Source organism: Nicotiana sylvestris, chromosome 2, assembly GCF_000393655.2.
Source record: "Nicotiana sylvestris chromosome 2, ASM39365v2, whole genome shotgun sequence".
NCBI lineage: Eukaryota > Viridiplantae > Streptophyta > Magnoliopsida > Solanales > Solanaceae > Nicotiana > Nicotiana sylvestris.
This window is the reverse complement of record NC_091058.1, coordinates 61,064,445-61,081,562: the sequence shown is the minus strand read 5'-3', so window position 1 is coordinate 61,081,562 and position 17,118 is coordinate 61,064,445. Positions and strand designations below refer to the sequence as shown.

General features: G+C 39.6%; 1 protein-coding gene across 1 annotated transcript; it reads right to left on the bottom strand.

Annotated features, from left to right (window-relative positions):
* Window positions 1–8,116: 8,116 nt before the first annotated feature.
* On the bottom strand, window positions 8,117–8,863 carry LOC138884978 (uncharacterized). The gene has a single exon (XM_070165857.1). The coding sequence runs from the start codon at window positions 8,861–8,863 to the stop codon at window positions 8,117–8,119; it is 747 nt and encodes a 248-aa protein (XP_070021958.1).
* Window positions 8,864–17,118: the final 8,255 nt, after the last annotated feature.

The following is a 17,118-nucleotide window of genomic DNA, read 5'->3' as shown; positions in this document are numbered from 1 at the left end:
TCAATATAGGCTCAAAAGTTCATATCGCAACCATTAGGCTGATTCCCAATCCAAATTACAAGATTCCTAAAATTTGACCCCAGGCCTACATGCCTGGATTCCGAAAATTTTGGAAGAAAGTTGTTACCCATAGCCTAAGGATCGAGAATATATGATTTTTACTCCATTCCATAACAAATTTCGTGGTTAAATCTTGTTTTTATCAAATTCCTAGGTTTTACTCAAACACCATGATTTTTAATAAATTTTGTGTGTTAATCTACCCAAAACACAAGTATTAAAATCACATTAAGTAGAAATAACTTACCTCACAATGCTAGGGTAAAATCTCCTCTTTGAATGCTCCTAAATCGCCCAAGTGTAGAAGTGAAATGAAATAGATGGCCTAAGTCCCATTTTTAAAAGTTGTGTCCAGGATCCGCATTCGCATTTGTGACATCAGGTTCGCAAATGAGAATTCGCAATTGCGACAAAATGATCGCAAATGCGAACTAGGCCTTCCCCTTCCTTGATCGCAAATGCGACAGAGGGGTCGCAAATGTGGATCCTGCTGGGTTCGCAAATGCGACCACTGCCCCCAGCCAGGCTTCATCACAAATGCGATGCTTTCCTCACAAATGCGGGTTCGCAATTGCAACATTTCGTCGCATTTGCGAGACCTGCAACTTTTCCCAGAAACACCAAAAAACTAGGGTGTTTTTCACCCCCAACCCACGTTCGAAAATCACCCGAGCCCTCGGGGCTCTACTCTGAATACTCACACAAGTCTAACAACATTGTACAAACTTGTTCAAGCAATAAAATCGCCGAAATAACATCTACAACTACAGATTTAACACCAAAATGCATGAAATCCTTAAGAACATTTAAAATTCCTATTTTTACAACCGGACGTCTGAATCACATCAAATCAGTCCCGCTTCTCACCAAATTTCACCGATAAGACTTAAATGTTATGTTGGACCTGTACCGGGATCTGAAACCAACATATGGGACCAATACCAACATGATCAAACATTATTAAATTTCTTTAAATCCATAGATTTTCAGTTTAACAATTTTTAACAAATATTTATTACTTGGGCTAGGGACCTCGAAATTCAATTCAGGGTATACGCCCAGGTCCCATGTTATATTATGGACCCTCCAGGACCGTCAACACAAGTCCGGGTCCGTTTACTAAAAATGTTGACCAAAGTCAAACTTGGCCTTTTAAGCAACCTTAAGGAATCAAGTGTTCCGATTTCAATCCAAACTCTTCCAAATCCCGAACCAACCATCCCCGCAAGTCATAAATCAGTTAAAGCAAGTACGAGAAGTCTTATTTAGGGGAATGGGGTTCTAGAAAGCAAAACGACCAGTCGGGTCGTTACATTCTCCACCTCTTAAACAATTGTTCGTCCTCGAACGAACATAGAAAAGTACCTGAGCTAGGAAAAAGATGGGGATATCTGTCCCCATATCCTCCTCAGACTCCCAGGTCGCCTTCTCGACTGGTTGGCCCCTCCACCGGACCTTTACCGCGGAATTCCTCTTGGATCTCAACTGGGCATCCTGCCTATCAATAATGGCACCTGGCTCCTCCTCATAACCCAAACTCTCATCCAGCTGAATAGTACTGAAGTCTAACATATGAGACAAGTCGGCATGATACCTCCAAGCATAGACACGTGAAAAACTGGATGAACTCCCGATAAGCTGAGAGGTAAAGCAAGCTCATAAACAACCTCCCCAACTCTCCTCTACACCTCACATGGGCCAATAAACCTTGGGCTCAACTTGCCCTTCTTCCCGAATCTCATGATACCCTTCATCGACGAAACTTTCAAGAGGACCTTCTTGCCGACCATGAATGATACATCACGTGCCTTCTGATCCGCGTAACTCTTCTGTCTAGACTGAGCTATGTGAAGTCTTTCTTGAATCAACTTTACCTTCTCTAAGGCATCTCTAACCAAAATTGTACCATACAACTTAGCCTCTCTAGGATCAAACCACCCGATAGGAGAACGACATCGCCAACCATATAAAGCCTTAAATGGGGCCATCTCGATGCTGGATTGGTAACTGTTGTTGTAAGCAAACTCGGCCAAAGGCAAGAACTAATCCCATTATTCTCCAAAGTCAATAACACAGGCTCTAAGCATGTCTTCCAAAATCTGAACTGTTCGCTCCGACTGTCCGTCGGTCTGAGTATGGAATGTTGTTCTGAGCTCCACACAGGTCCCCAACTCACTCTGAACAGCTCTCCAAAAATGCAAAGTGAACTGAGGGCCTCTATCTGATATGATGGAAATGGGCACACCGTGCAACCGAACTATCTCCCGAATGTAGATCTGTGCGAACCTCTTTGAAGTATAAATAGTCCCTATCAGAATGAAGTGTGCCGAGTTGGTCAACCTGTCGATAATGACACAAACTGCATCAAACTTCCACAATGTCCGCGACAACCCAACTATGAAGTCCATAGTAATGTGCTCCCACTTCCACTTTGGTATAGGCATCTGCTGTAGTAGGGCACCTGGCCTCTGGTACTCATACTTAACCTGCTGTCAATTCAAACACATAGCCACGTACTCGACGATGTCCTTCTTCATCCGTCGCCACCAATAATGCTGCCTCAAGTCACGATACATCTTCGTAGCACCTGGATAGATATAATACCGTGAGCTATGTGCCTCTTCCAGAATCCTCTCTCTCAAGCCATCAACATTGGGAGCACATAGGCGACCCTGGAGTCGCAGAACTCCATCCTCACCCACAGAAACCTCCTTGGCACTACCATTGTCACGACCCATTTTCTAAACAAGCCGAGACCGACACTCGATCACTAAACCTGATCGAGTGAACCATCTCTGCTTATTCAATCTATTATAGCTCCACACTTTATATGCAACAAAGCAATACTCTAACCAAATACTCTTGATTAATTCAAATATTTAAATAAATCAACTCTAAAACTTTATTCATAGTAACTACTGAATTATTGCTAAGTTATTATAAAATAACATATGAATCTCAACCCAATGACTATGTCTATGAAGCCTCTACTGATAAACTGACGCACTGCTCAGGACATGAGATTTCCTGGTCAGTTCTCTAGATAAACAAAGAAATAGCTAAATGAAAATGACTCTAAGAATACTCCACGAACAAAATCGGAGCTTACCAATATCACTGGAAGGGAAGGAAGTCCTAACTCGTAACCTGCTCGCCTGCAAATCTGGTTCCTACGTTGTACCGCAGACCAACGTAGGTTCCCAAAAGAGAACGCCAGTACCATCCATTGTACTCAGTGAGTCTCAACAACAGGAGGAGAAACTTTAGTAACATATACATTACAAGCAAATGTTCTAAATGCATGTAAAACATTAAGCTTATAAGAGTAATTCTAAAATAATTGCATAATAGCAATTTACGAATATTCTAAAAGAAATTCTTTTCTTTTTCTTTCTTTACAAAAAATTACTTCACTTTATACTTTGGGAGTTCCGACTATCCTGATTTAATTCTGTCTCAGTCACCGTGTGATCGGCACGGGTTCGATCCCAACCTGATCGAATAGGTCCAATCCACGAGGTGCCACTCGCTTCATGGTTCTCAGCGCTCATGTATCATACCTTAGCATGGCTAAGTAAATTCTCAGCAACGAGACCCTCGGCTCGTGTGCTCCCTACTTTGGCACAAGTAGTTTCAGGAAGTCAACGCCTTGGTCAGGACCCTCGGCCTGGACGATGACCCCTTCTCAGAATAACGGATACTCCCCAAAAATCTTTTCTTTCTAAAACTTCTTCCTTGTGACTTTTTCAAGTCTAAATATTTTCTTTATAGAACATTATGTACATGCTCATATTGGTGCCCTTAAATGTAAAGCATGACATAAGAATGAAATAAACATATAAAAATATTTCTAAACACTCTTTCTTCTTCATAATCTTCAACATGAAAATAGCATATAAGAATAACACAAAAATCTGAAAATTTAAGCACATATAGCATAATAGATCATCTAAACTTTTGCTAGAACAATTCTAAATTAATGGGTACTCACTCGCTCTAATTAAATAGAGATAAACTCTTTTAAGCAATTCATCAAACACCTTGTATGTGTGCTTTTGTGAGTTAAACCACTTTAGTAAAGGGTTATATCAACTCACCTCAAAACTTCTCGAGCCAATACGTAGGCCCCAGTCCAACTGACACAAGTCAAATAATCGATTCCAAGTTCAAGGATTAGTGGTTTGTAAAGAACCCTAGGATTTTCGAGCAATTTCAGGTTGCCTCTGCTTCGAACGTCTGTGTTCTCCGCCTCCTTTTTTATTCTTCTTGTTTTGTTTGTTCGAAACAAGCTTATGCCGTTTCGCCTATCTGAATGAGAAATACGTCATTCTCATTATAAGGCTTTAAGCCTTTTGTTGACAATAGCCCCTTTTATGGGCTTTAAGTTTACTTCTTCTTCTTTTTTTCTTCTTTTTTTCTTAACTAATAATTACTAATATCCACTTTTAATAATTAATAATATTAAAAATTATTAATATTTTTCCTAATTGTATATCCAATTATTTAAGTGTATATATATATACACACACATGTATATATATATACATACATATTTTACTATAGGCAAGATAAAATAATAGTAATAATAATAATTCAGTTCTATAATTAGCTTATCTTGAAACTTTTATAAATTTGAGGAGTGTTACAACCTTGTAGCATCGTCTCTCTGAGAAATGCCAAATGTTGATCATTGAACTGCCTGGCCTTGATCTGCTCCAACAAGGAAGACTGAGCAACAACACACGCAAGGACTCAACTGGGCTCTGAAACGTCCAATCTCAAAAGTCTGTTAGCCAAGGACTGAATGTCCAAAGCTAGTGGCCTCTCCTCCACTAAAATGAATGCCAAGCTACCCATACTCTCTACTTTCCTACTCAAGGCATCTGCGACCATATTTGCCTTGCCCGGATGAAAAAAAATGGTAATGCCATAATCCTTTAGTAACTCAAATCACCTACGCTGCCTCGAATTAAGATCCCTTTGTTTGAACAAATGTTGTAAGCTGCGGTGATCAGTATAAACCTCACACGACACCCCATACAAATAATGCCTCCATATCTTAAGAGCATGAACAATCACTACTATCTCTAGGTCGTGCGTAAGGTAATTCTTCTCATGAATCTTCAACTGACTTGAAGCATATGCAATAACTCTACCCTTCTGCATCAATATACATCCCAAGCCAATGCGTGAAGCGTCACAATATACCGTATACATCCCCTAATCGGAAGGCAACACTAGAACTAGTGGTGTAGTCAAAGCCGTCTTGAGCTTCTGAAAGCTTGCCTCACAATTATCGGACCAACGGAAAGGAGCACCCTTCTGAGTCAATCTAGTTAGAGGTGATGCAATAGATGAAAAGCCCTGCACGAATCGACGCTAATACTTGCTAACCCCGGGAAACTCCTGATCTCGGTCACTAAAGTAGGACGTGGCCAACTCTGAACTGCCTCAATCTTGTTGGGATCCACCTTAATACCCTCTACTGACACAATATGCCCCAAGAATGCCACTGACTCTAGCCAAAACTCACACTTAGAGAACTTAGCATATAGCTTCTGCTCTAGCAAGGTCTGAAGCACTACTCTCAAATGTTGCTCGTGCTCCCCCAGGCTAAGTGAGTAAATCAAGATGTCATTAATGTAAGGCCAAAAAACCCTATCCATCAAGTCCATAAACGTCGCTGGAGCATTAGTCAAGCCAAAGGACATCACTAGAAACTCATAATGACCATATCTGGTACGTAAAGTAGTCTTTGGGATATTGATGTTATGCCCCATAATATTATGCCGATATTTCATCCCGCATTATTATATTACGATGATGTTATGCTTCGTAGTATTAAATTACGAAAATGTTGCACCCTGTAGTATTGTACGTTGAATTTGTCGTAAGGTAATGGACAACAGTCCAAGGAAAATATTATTTGGAGATTATAAGGATTATGCTATTTCAAACAAGTGATGAGTAAATTCGTGAAGGTGATATGAGAAGCAAGTCAAAGAAAATAAATTTTCGTCTAAATTTGGCGTTTTGGGATAAAATACTGGTCGAGCGTTAATACCCGATACTTATGGACTAATATCACGCAAGGTACCATATGACCACGGTAGTATAATGTATAAAGTATATTAAAAATAAGAATTTTTTTAAGTAATTTGAGATAATTTTTAAATTATGCGGGTAACTGATTAATTACCGGATAACAAGACGTTACCCAGTTAACTAATAAGTGGATAATTGTTTTTAATGAATTAACCCACAAAGAAACGTGTCACAAATCCACAAGGACTAAAGATGACTATTAGTCATTTATTACATGTGGCTACTTAAGGTAAAATTGGAATTTAAATAAAATAAGACTTGTTTTAAGTCTTATCTCATTGTTGATTTTGGACAAGAAGGATTAGAACTCATTTGTTCATTTGGATAAAAGGATTAGGACGTTCAGTAGTCATTGTTCATCTATCGTCCTTTCTCAGTTCAATTACGCTAGGAGCAGGAGCAAATTTTGATTCACAAATGCTTCCAACGAGAATTTGTTGGAATAATAGCAACATAAAATTTTGTTGTTCTAAAAGAGTACGGTGCAATCTTCTCCAAGAATATTATACGGAGTTTTTCCTTCTCTAGGTATGTTAAGTCTATCCCTTCTTTCTTTTGGCATGATCCATATGATACGAACAAAACGTGCAAATGCACAAATTCCATGAATGGCTCTATTCATAGAAGTATTAGAGATATCTATGTTCTTGAATTTTTGTGTGCCATAATATTTTATCATTTGTTCATGGATCTCAGAAAAATACGAAAGTTGAAAAGAGTTTACTTTATGATATTGCCCAAAGGCAAAATGGTCTGTTATATACACGCGTATATGTATATATATATGTATATATGTATATGGGATATGGGAAAAGTTATGCCATTATATACGCACCACCACCTGATCAGTTGGTATATGATGCTGATATTGCCCACAATGGACGATATGATATGATGGGATGCCCTTAGAGGCTGATGATGTTATGAGACATGTACCTATGCACAACATGACATTTATACACATATGCATGGTGCTAAAAGTATTTCATGATTTACAAAGCTATTTAGACTTACAGGTTGAGTCAAGTACTCTATATTTCTTCCATGTCTGTTATGTACTTATTTATGTGCCTTACATACTCGGTACATTTTTTGTACTGACATCCCTTTTGCATGGGGACGCTGCGTTTCATGCTCGCAGGTCCTGATAGACATGTCAAGAACCCTCCAAGTAGGCTATCAGCTCAGCGGAAGATGTTGGTGCGCTTCATTTGCTTCGGAGTTGCTTGTTTGGCTGGTATGATTTAGACGTGTATTGTTTGGTATGGCGGGACTCTGTCCCGACCTTTATGACATTTATGTACTTCTAGTGGCTTATAGACATGTCGTGTACGTGAAAGATTGTAAGGCCTTGTCGGCCTATGTTTTGAGTTATAAATAATTATGTTGGTCTATTAGGCCTGTATGTCACGTGTATATGATAATGTAATAAGAAAGATACGTTACGTTGGTACTCGGTTGAGTAAGGTACCGGGTGCCCGTCGCGGCCCATCGGTTTGGGTCGTGACATCTGAGTCCCGAATCTTTAGCTGATGATACCCTGATCTCAAGCCGATCTTAGAAAACACCCTAGAACCCTACAACTGGTCAAACAAATCATTTATGTGCGACAACGGCTATTTGTTCTTGATGGTAGCCTTATTCAACTGGCGGTAATCAATGCACATCCGCATGGTCCCATCCTTCTTCTTTACAAACAACATTGGTGCACCCCAAGGTGACACACTTGGTCTAATAAACCCCTTTGCTAATAATTCATCAAGTTGCTCCTTCAATCCTTTAGGGGCCATAAGGTACGATGGAATATATATAGGCTAGGTAGCTGGAGCCAAATCTATACAAAAATCAATATCACGATTCAGTGGCATGCCAAGAAGGTCAGAAGGAAACACATCAGCAAACTCCAGGACCACTGGAACTGAATCAATTGTCGGAGACTCGTGGTGGTGTCTCAAAAATATACTAGATAAGCCAAACAACCCTTCCCGACCATATGTCTAGCCTTCAGAAAAGAGATAACCCGACTAGATGTATTTACTGAGGAACCCTTGCACTCCAACCTTGGCAACTCTGGCATTGCTAATGTAACAGTCTTGGCATAGCAATCTAGGACGGCGTGATATAGGGATAACCAATCCATACCCAAGATGACCTCAAAGTTGGTCATATCAAGCAACAGGAGATCTGCTCTAGTCTCGACACCACAGAATGTGACCACACAAGATCGGTATATCCGATCCACAACCACAGAATCGCCCACATAAGTGGACACATAAATAGGAGTACCCAAGGACTCACGAGGAATATCCAGGAAATGAGAAAACAGAGATGACACATATGAATATGTAGACCCTGGATCAAATAGCACTGAAGTTTCCCTACTGCAGACAGAAATAATACCAGTGATAACTGCATATGAGGCCAATGCATCTGTTCTGGCTTGAATGGCATAGAATCTGGCTGGAGCACCGGCTGGATGGCCTCCACCTGACTGAGCAGTAGCTGGCTGACCTCTCCCCGTTTGGCCTCCACCTCTAGGATAGCCTCTACCATTCTGTCCCTCGCCTCTAGGAGACTGGGCAACCAGTGCTACAATCATGGGCTGATAACCCTGCTGTACTGCCTTGCCCCGAAGTCTGAGACAAAATCTCTTTATGTGACCTAGATCCCCACACTCATAACAACCTCGCGGTGCCATAGACTGTTGTCCTAAAGCCTGAGCCTACTGACCTGAATACCCACTAAAAGAACCCTGAATGGCTGGTGGGCGATATGAACTCTCTGTCATAGCACTGAAGTAAGTACTGGAAGAACCCGAATAACCAAAATACCCGCCGGAGAACGGTAAGAACCCTCCGGCATCACACTAAAATAAGGCCTCACTAGAGTACCTCGAGGAGGTTGTGCTAAATATGGGGGCCTACTGGGCTGACCCCCACGTAGTGACCTCTGCCCCTAACTGAGGCACCTCTGAACTCTCCAGAAAACCGGGCCCTCTTGTCCTATTGGATCTGCTCTCTACCCCTCTAGCGATAGCCCTCAACCCTGCGAGCAATATCTACTACTATCTAATACTCAGTACCCATCTCCACCTCTCGATCCATGCTAGCTGAAATACCGAGGTGTAACCCCGCAACAAATCTCCACACTCTCTATGCGTCCATAGGGAGTATCATGAGTGCATGGCGAGACAACTCAGAGAATCTCGCCTCATAGTCGGTTACAGACATCTGACCCTACTAGAGGTGCTCGAACTGGCACCGCATCTCTTCCCTCTAAGAGGGTGGGATATACCTATCCAGGAAAAGTTGTGTGAACTGACCCCAAGTAATGGGAGGAGAACCCACTGGCCTGCCAAGGATATAAGAGTGCCACCATCTATGGGCCCTGCCCTCCAGCTGGAATGTAGTGAAGTCAACCCATGAGACTCCAATATCCTCATGTTGTGCAGCTTGTCCTTGCACCTATCAATAAAATCCTGAGCATACTCATGACGCTCACCTCCGAAGATGGGAGGATGTAGCCTAGTCCATCTATCCAGAAACTTTTGCGGATCGGCGTCCACAACCGGTCTGGGCTCGGGTACCACTACAGAAACTGGCTGAGCCCCATCCACTGGTAGTGCACCCGAAGTCTGATACACTGCCACTGCATGACTAGGAGTCTGGGCGGTAGGGGTTTGTGCTCCCTTTACCGCCTGAGATGTGGCTGGGTCCGCTGGAAATAAACCAGCCTGAGTCATGGTGTCCATGAACCGCAACATACAACCCATGACCTCCTGGAAACCTGGTGCTGTCATGAAGTCCGTCAGGGTAGGCTCAGCTGAGGGCACCTCGCCCTGCTCCTCTATGATAGGTTCCCCCACAAGATCTGTCGGTGGTGCAACTGGGACAGCTCTGGGACACCCTCGTCCCCTTCCTCGGGCTAGTGCCCTCCCTTGGCATTTGCCTCAGCCTCTAGCAACAGAGGGAGCAGCTCCTCCCGGGTCTGGAACATATGTCGTGTGCATCCTCACCATCTGTGAGACAATAGGAGAAGGGAATTTAGTATACCATCAATTGCACGATACGAGATGAATAAATAGTAGTTTTCCTAACACCATATAGCCTCTCAAAGATAGATATAGACGTCTCCGTACAGATCCGCAAGACTCTATTATGTTTGCCCATGACTTGTGAGACCTACGTAAACCTAGTGCTCTGGTACTATGTTGTCACGACCCAATTTCCAATCTAGGTCGCGATGGCGACCAACACTGAGGTTAGGAAAGCCAAACTTAACCAACTAATGGATTCTATTTATGTCACCAAAACATTTCTGACATTTTCTTAGATTAAATCTAAAACAATCACTAATAATAAATAGTTTAGGAAAATGTAAAGCTGAAGTGACCAAATAATGTCATAATTAAGTGATTACATCCCAAAAGAACAATCTTCTAATGTGTGTGCCAAGACCTGGTGTCGCAAGTATATGGACATCTAGTAGAATATACAAAAGAATACATCTACCCTACTGTCTGAAATGGAATAGGCAGTCAAAAACAAAAGAAAGACTCTTTCATGCTGTTGAACAGCATAGGAAGGGAGCAACTCACCGTGGAATCTCGGCCAATTATCAAGAATGCACAACAGACGGATAGCCAGATGCACCTGCCTCAGAACCTGTACAATTAAGTACAGAAGCGTAGTATGAGTACATAAACAATATGTACCTAGTAAGTATCTAGTCTAACCTGAAGAAGTAGTGACGAGGGGTCGACTTGACACTCACTAGGGTTAATAATAGGCTGAATACATACGGAGACACTTAAAGTTGGCACAATTTTTCATTTAGACACCTGAACTTAGGGGTGTTCCTAATGAGCACGTACATTACATAAACTTCTTTCCAATTAGACATTTCTTGCTGAGTTGGCACATAGAGTGAGTTTCACCCAATATAGGTGCGTGAAGAGCCCATAAAACAGATTTTTTTTTGTTTTTTTTTATCTTTTTTATTTCCTTCTTCTTCTTCTTTATGTCCACTACCATTTCCACCATTGCCTCCTCCACTTTCACCATTGTTATGCCTCCACCATTGATTTAGATCGAAAGTTTGAACCAACCCTTCTTCTTCATTTCAAATCGAAACACCATTCAGTTTTCGGTGGATAGAGAGCCGGCCGTGAAGATCGACACCGTCCGCAATGTCGAAGGGAGGACGAGGAGGTTCCGCTGGGAACAAGTTCAGAATGTCACTGGGTCTGCCGGTGGCGGCGATGGTGAACTGCGCTGATAAATGGTTGCTAAGTAGTTAACAGTTCTCGTTTTGTTGGTTTTTCATCAAGTTTTTGAATATCCAAGGGCTTTGTCTTAGTAAGAATTATTGCTCAGATTTTTGCAGTACTAAATGGTTTTCACCCATCAAAGAAATCGAATGTTATAATTTCCATGGTTTAAAAAAATAAATCGAAACACTATTAATTGGATCTTTATAAAGCTTGATGGTTTAAAATGGGTTACCTGATTTGATGAAAAATTGAGAAATTAATATTGGGGTTGTCTTCGAGTCTTGGTAGGGAATCTTTAGTTGAAGTTATAACAAATTTGGAGGAGTTTCTCTTAAAATTTTGGATTAAAATCGTGGTTGGAACAAGAATAGACATGAAGATAGTGAAGAGCACTAAGAACAATGATTTTAAGAACACCAATGTGTCCTTTTTTTGTCTTTTCTTTTGTTAATGATGTGTCGTTTTCTGATTGGGTATAAATTAAGTTTTTTTTTTCTTTTTGAGTATGTTATTTTATTTTGTTTACTAAATAGATTTTAAATAGTTTTTTCTTTTTTTATTTTAACTCAAAATGAAATATATCCTTTTTTTTTATTTGTCATTCGCCACGTCAGCCGCGAGTGAATTGCACACACTTTGTAAGTTTGGCTAATTGTCAAAAAAATGCCTAATTGGAACAAGTTTAGTGTAGTATAAGTGCTAAATAGGAACAACCTTCATTTTAGGTGTCTAAATAAAAAATGGTGCCAACTTTAAGTGTCTCCAGATGTATTCCGCCTTAATAATATGATAATATGAGGTTCAATATTTCAGTTCACAATGTACATAGGTAGAAACAAGTTCAAATAAGAAATTATACTGAAAACCTTCTCATCAATTAATAAGTCTAGGCATTTCCTTCTTTTATAGCAAGTAGTCTTTCAAACAATAAATCATACGGATTATAAGAGGTCCCGGTTCCATTATCACACAAATTCCGCCAAGGACGTTTGACCCGATCCAACATAAAAATAAATTGTGCACTGTCGAGGGTCGAGCGGGCCAAACTATTTATATATTCAATTACCCATCTGCCGAGGTGAACGGCCTGCACCCATGAGAGTAGTGAAAATAATCACGCCGCTCGCGGAATATACTTGCGACGCAGTTAAGTATAAATACAACTTAAATGCTTCTTTAATTCTTTTCAAAATAATTATTTACTTGAAATCCTTGAAATCATAACCTTCCCAACGAGGTTTCAATCAATGCAATTTCACAATTTATAATCACATAACAATACCCACAAAGCATGGTGTAAGCCTAGAACTACCCGGACATAATATGAATAGTAGCCATGTACAGGCTCTCGTCACTTCGTGCGTAAGTGACCCCCCACAATCAAATCACGTATTAATTAAGTTTACCTATGGGGAGATTTCCCTCTTATAAGGTTAGAAAAGAGAATTACCTCACTTCATGGCCTACTTTCCGGTCCAAACTTAAGCCCAAACCCTAAATTTGGTGCCAAAAACTCCAAAACTATCCAAATAGCATAGAAACCAATCAATATAGGCTTAAAAGTTCATATCCCAACCATTAGGGAGATTCCCCAATCCAAATTACAAGATTCCTAAAATTCGACCCCGGGCCCACGTGCCCGGATTCCAAAAATTTTGGAAGAAAGTTTTTACCCATAGCCTAAGGATCAAAAATATATAATTTTTACTCCATTCCATAACAAATTTCGTGGTTAAATCTTGTTTTTATCAAAACCTAGGTTTTACTCAAACCCCATAATTTTTACTAATTTTTGTGTGTTAATCTACCCAAAACCCAAGTATTAAACTTACATTAAGTAGAAATAAGTTACCTCACAATTCTAGGTTGAAATCCCCTCTTTTAAAGCTCCCAAATCGCCCAAGTATAGAAGTGAAATGAAATAAACGGCCTAAGTCCCGTTTTTAAAAGCTGTGTCCAAGCCTCTGATGTCGCATTAGCGACATCAGGTTCGCAAATGTGAAGTCGCAATTGCAACAAAACGATCGTAAATGCGAACTAGGCCTTCCCCTGCCTTGATCGCAAATGCGACAGAGGGGTCGCAAATGCAAACCCTGCTGGGTTCGCAAATGCGAAGAAAAGGTCGCAAATGCGACCACTGCCCCAGCCAGGTTTCATCTCAAATGCGATGCTTTCCTCGCAAATGCGGGTTCACAATTACGAACATTTTGTCGTATTTGTGAGACCTTCAACTTTGCCCAGAAACACCAGAAAACTGGGGTGTTTTTCACCCCAACCCACGTCCGAAACTCACCCGAGCCCTCGCACCTTTACTCTGAATACTCACACAAGTCCAACAATATTGTACAAACTTGTTCGAGTGATCAAATCACCGAAATAACATCTGCAAGTATGGATTTAACACCAAGACACATGAAATCTTTAAGAATATTTAAAATTTCTATTTTTACAATCGGACGTCCGAATCACGTCAAATCAGTCTCGTTTCTCACCAAATTTCACTGAACAGACTTAAATATTATATTGGACCTATACCGCGCTTCGGAACCAATATACAGTCCCGATATCAACATGTTCAAACATTATTCGATTTTTTTAAATCCTTAGATTTTCAGTTTAACAAATTTTAACAAAAATTCATTACTCGGGCTAGAGACCTCGGAATTCGATTCCGGGCGTACACCCAGGTCTCATATTTTACTACGGACCCTCCGGGACCGTTAAATCACAAGTCCGGATCTGTTTACTAAAAATGATCACCAAAGTAAAACTTGGCCTTTTAAGCCAACCTTAAGGAATCAAGTGTTCCGATTTTAATCCAAACTCTTCTAAATCCCGAACCAACCATCCTCGCAAGTCGTAAATTAGTTAAAGCAAGTACAGGAAGTCTTATTTAGGGGAACGGAGTTCTAGAAAGCAAAACGACTAGTCGGATCGTTACACGAAGAGTGTGAGGTGAGATCCAGCTATAAACTGACCATACTTAATCGACCAACAATGACCCATATTTTGCCTTTGGATTTGGGAAGACTTTCAAATGAAATCAATCCATGTATTGAATCAATCATTGCATGCATGCATGCCATAGTTATAGTTAAACTCTTTTGCTTCGTGTTACTATAGTCTTTTTCTCAACTGCTACAACTTTTTACCTAATTCATGAACAAGCATGCATGGTACGAAGATCAAATGTTATGTTGAATTTCTTCACTAGAAATCCTTTCAACTATATCCCATCACGATCTTCTCATTACCAATCTCCACTTCATAATCCATGTTGAATTGTATTCTACCTTTATACTGTCAGTGAACCAAAAGCCTTCAGGTAATTGCAATACGAAAAAATAAAAAAGAAATGATTTAGTTATAGTATGATATATACTCCGTTAACACTAAACCCTCCTACTTGGGGATATTTTTTTCCCTGGGAAAATGCATAAGTATCCATCCATATACCAACTCGAAACCAAGAACGCTTCATTCGGCGTGGTTATTATGGAGGACATGCCGATGTCTATAAGCCTCCTAAATTCTTTTTTCTATGAAAGCAAGAGGTGGAAAGTTTTGTTAGAAATTCTGCCCTATTATTGAAGTTCCAACTGTACTTTTTTTCCTTTTGGAGGGTCCTATTATCCCCTGAAGTGTAAAACCCCAAGTGTTGACATGACATAAATACCCAAACTCTAGGTAGACAAATACACACGCTTTAGCAATTTTTTTATTATAAATTTTTATAATCTATTTCATTTTCTATCTTTTTGTTTTCTTTTTAATTTCAAAATATAGTGGGAAAAAAGGACAATATTGTTATTGTTCTTACATGAATTTGAAAAAGAATTGGAGGTGTTGAGCAGATTCCAAGGTTGTTGAAGTAATGAAATTGAGATTCTAAGTGCTAAACTCATTATAAATCTTTTTGAAAATTGAAAAAGAATTTCGAATCCATCATTGTTGAACCTTCAAAAATCTTGAAGAACAAATAAATGAATTTGTTGTCACTCTTGGTTGTTGGCTAAATTCATTGCTGGGGTTTGATAGTGATGTTGCTGCGAAGTTATAGTTGAAACTTGAGCTTGAATGTACGAATTTAGCTAAGTTCCCAAATCAGATTTGAACCTCTTGAAAATAGCTAGGTGATAAAATGTTCATGAAGCCAAGTGCATTTTGGACGAAGGGCTCTTGAAAATCAACTTTGAGACTGGCAGTTGGCTATTTTGTATAGGTTAGAGCTTTTTTCTTTTAAGTTCTTACGCATTTAAAGGAGATGTTCTTACGTATGGTCCAGGCATAAGGTGCAAATGATTATGGGGATAACAAGTTTAAAGGGTAAAAGAACCCTAAAAAAGAAAAGATGTATAGTTGAACTTCACTCGCATCAAGCATGTCCAGGAACATACTTAAGCCATAAATGAGGTTTTCTCTCCATTCCGATTTATGTGAACCTGTTTGACTGAGCACGAAATTTAAGAAAAAATAAAGATTTTTGGAATTCGTGGTCTTAAAAAAATCAAAAAGGAGTCCAGAGTATTTATGTAATTATAAAAGTTTCTCATTAAGGATAGAATTAGAAGATTAACCTAATTATTTCCAAATTTAAATAATAGGTCATTCTTTTTGGAATGAAAAAAAAGGAAATAAGTTCAAATAAACTGGAACGGAGGAAGTAAAATTTTTTTCTCATTGTCTTGTGTAGTTGTATGTCTCTACCTAAGTTTACTTCTTTCATTCCTAATGGTGCAAACTTTCTTCTTCTATAATTAGTAATTAGAATGAAAAACAAAAGCTTAAATAGAAGAAAAAAAAAAGAAAAAGAAAAAAGAGAAAGGAGCTTAAACGACCTTCGACCTCATTTGTTTGCATTTAATGGAGTCTGAATTTTAATCATTCAGATCTTAGACATTAAGTGCGTTTATTTTTAAAGTCTGAATCTTACTTATTCAGGTCTTAATCATTAAGTGTATTTATTTTTTTACTTCACAACCACTTAATGGGTGTGGATAAGTCTGTATGATTAAGATTAATAACAGAGAGTTAATTTCATCAAGATGCTATCACATATTCATTATTAACTGCCGCCACCACCTATCATTATCAACTACCACCATGTTGTTGCCGCCACCACCTCCACCACCACCACCACTCCATCATCATCCTCAATCATACCCAACACCATTATCGACCATCACCACCTACTATCCCTACCACTCCGACCACCATCATTCTCACCCATAATCAACACTCATCCACCTCAACTACCCCAACTGACTACCCCATCACCATCAATAACTACAGCCGGCACTGCCCATCATTATAACCTACCACCACCCACCCACCACTTTCCTCAATCACAACAACTACTACCACCCACCATTATTAACTATCACCGAACAACACCACCATCCTCAATCATAATCGTCACTACTACCAATCACTACTAGTTATTAGCATGAAACCACCATCATCAACCAAAACTACCACCAAACACTGCCTCTGATCGGTATTCACTCGTTAGCCATCACTACCAACAAATACCATATTTTAAAAAACTATATATTTTATTGAAAGAATATTATATTAGTTATTTCATTTAAATTTATGTTTATTAATTTTCAAATAAAGATAAATTTTTCACATTCAGATGTTAAAAATCAAACAGTCTTAATTTTTTCAATTCATATCTT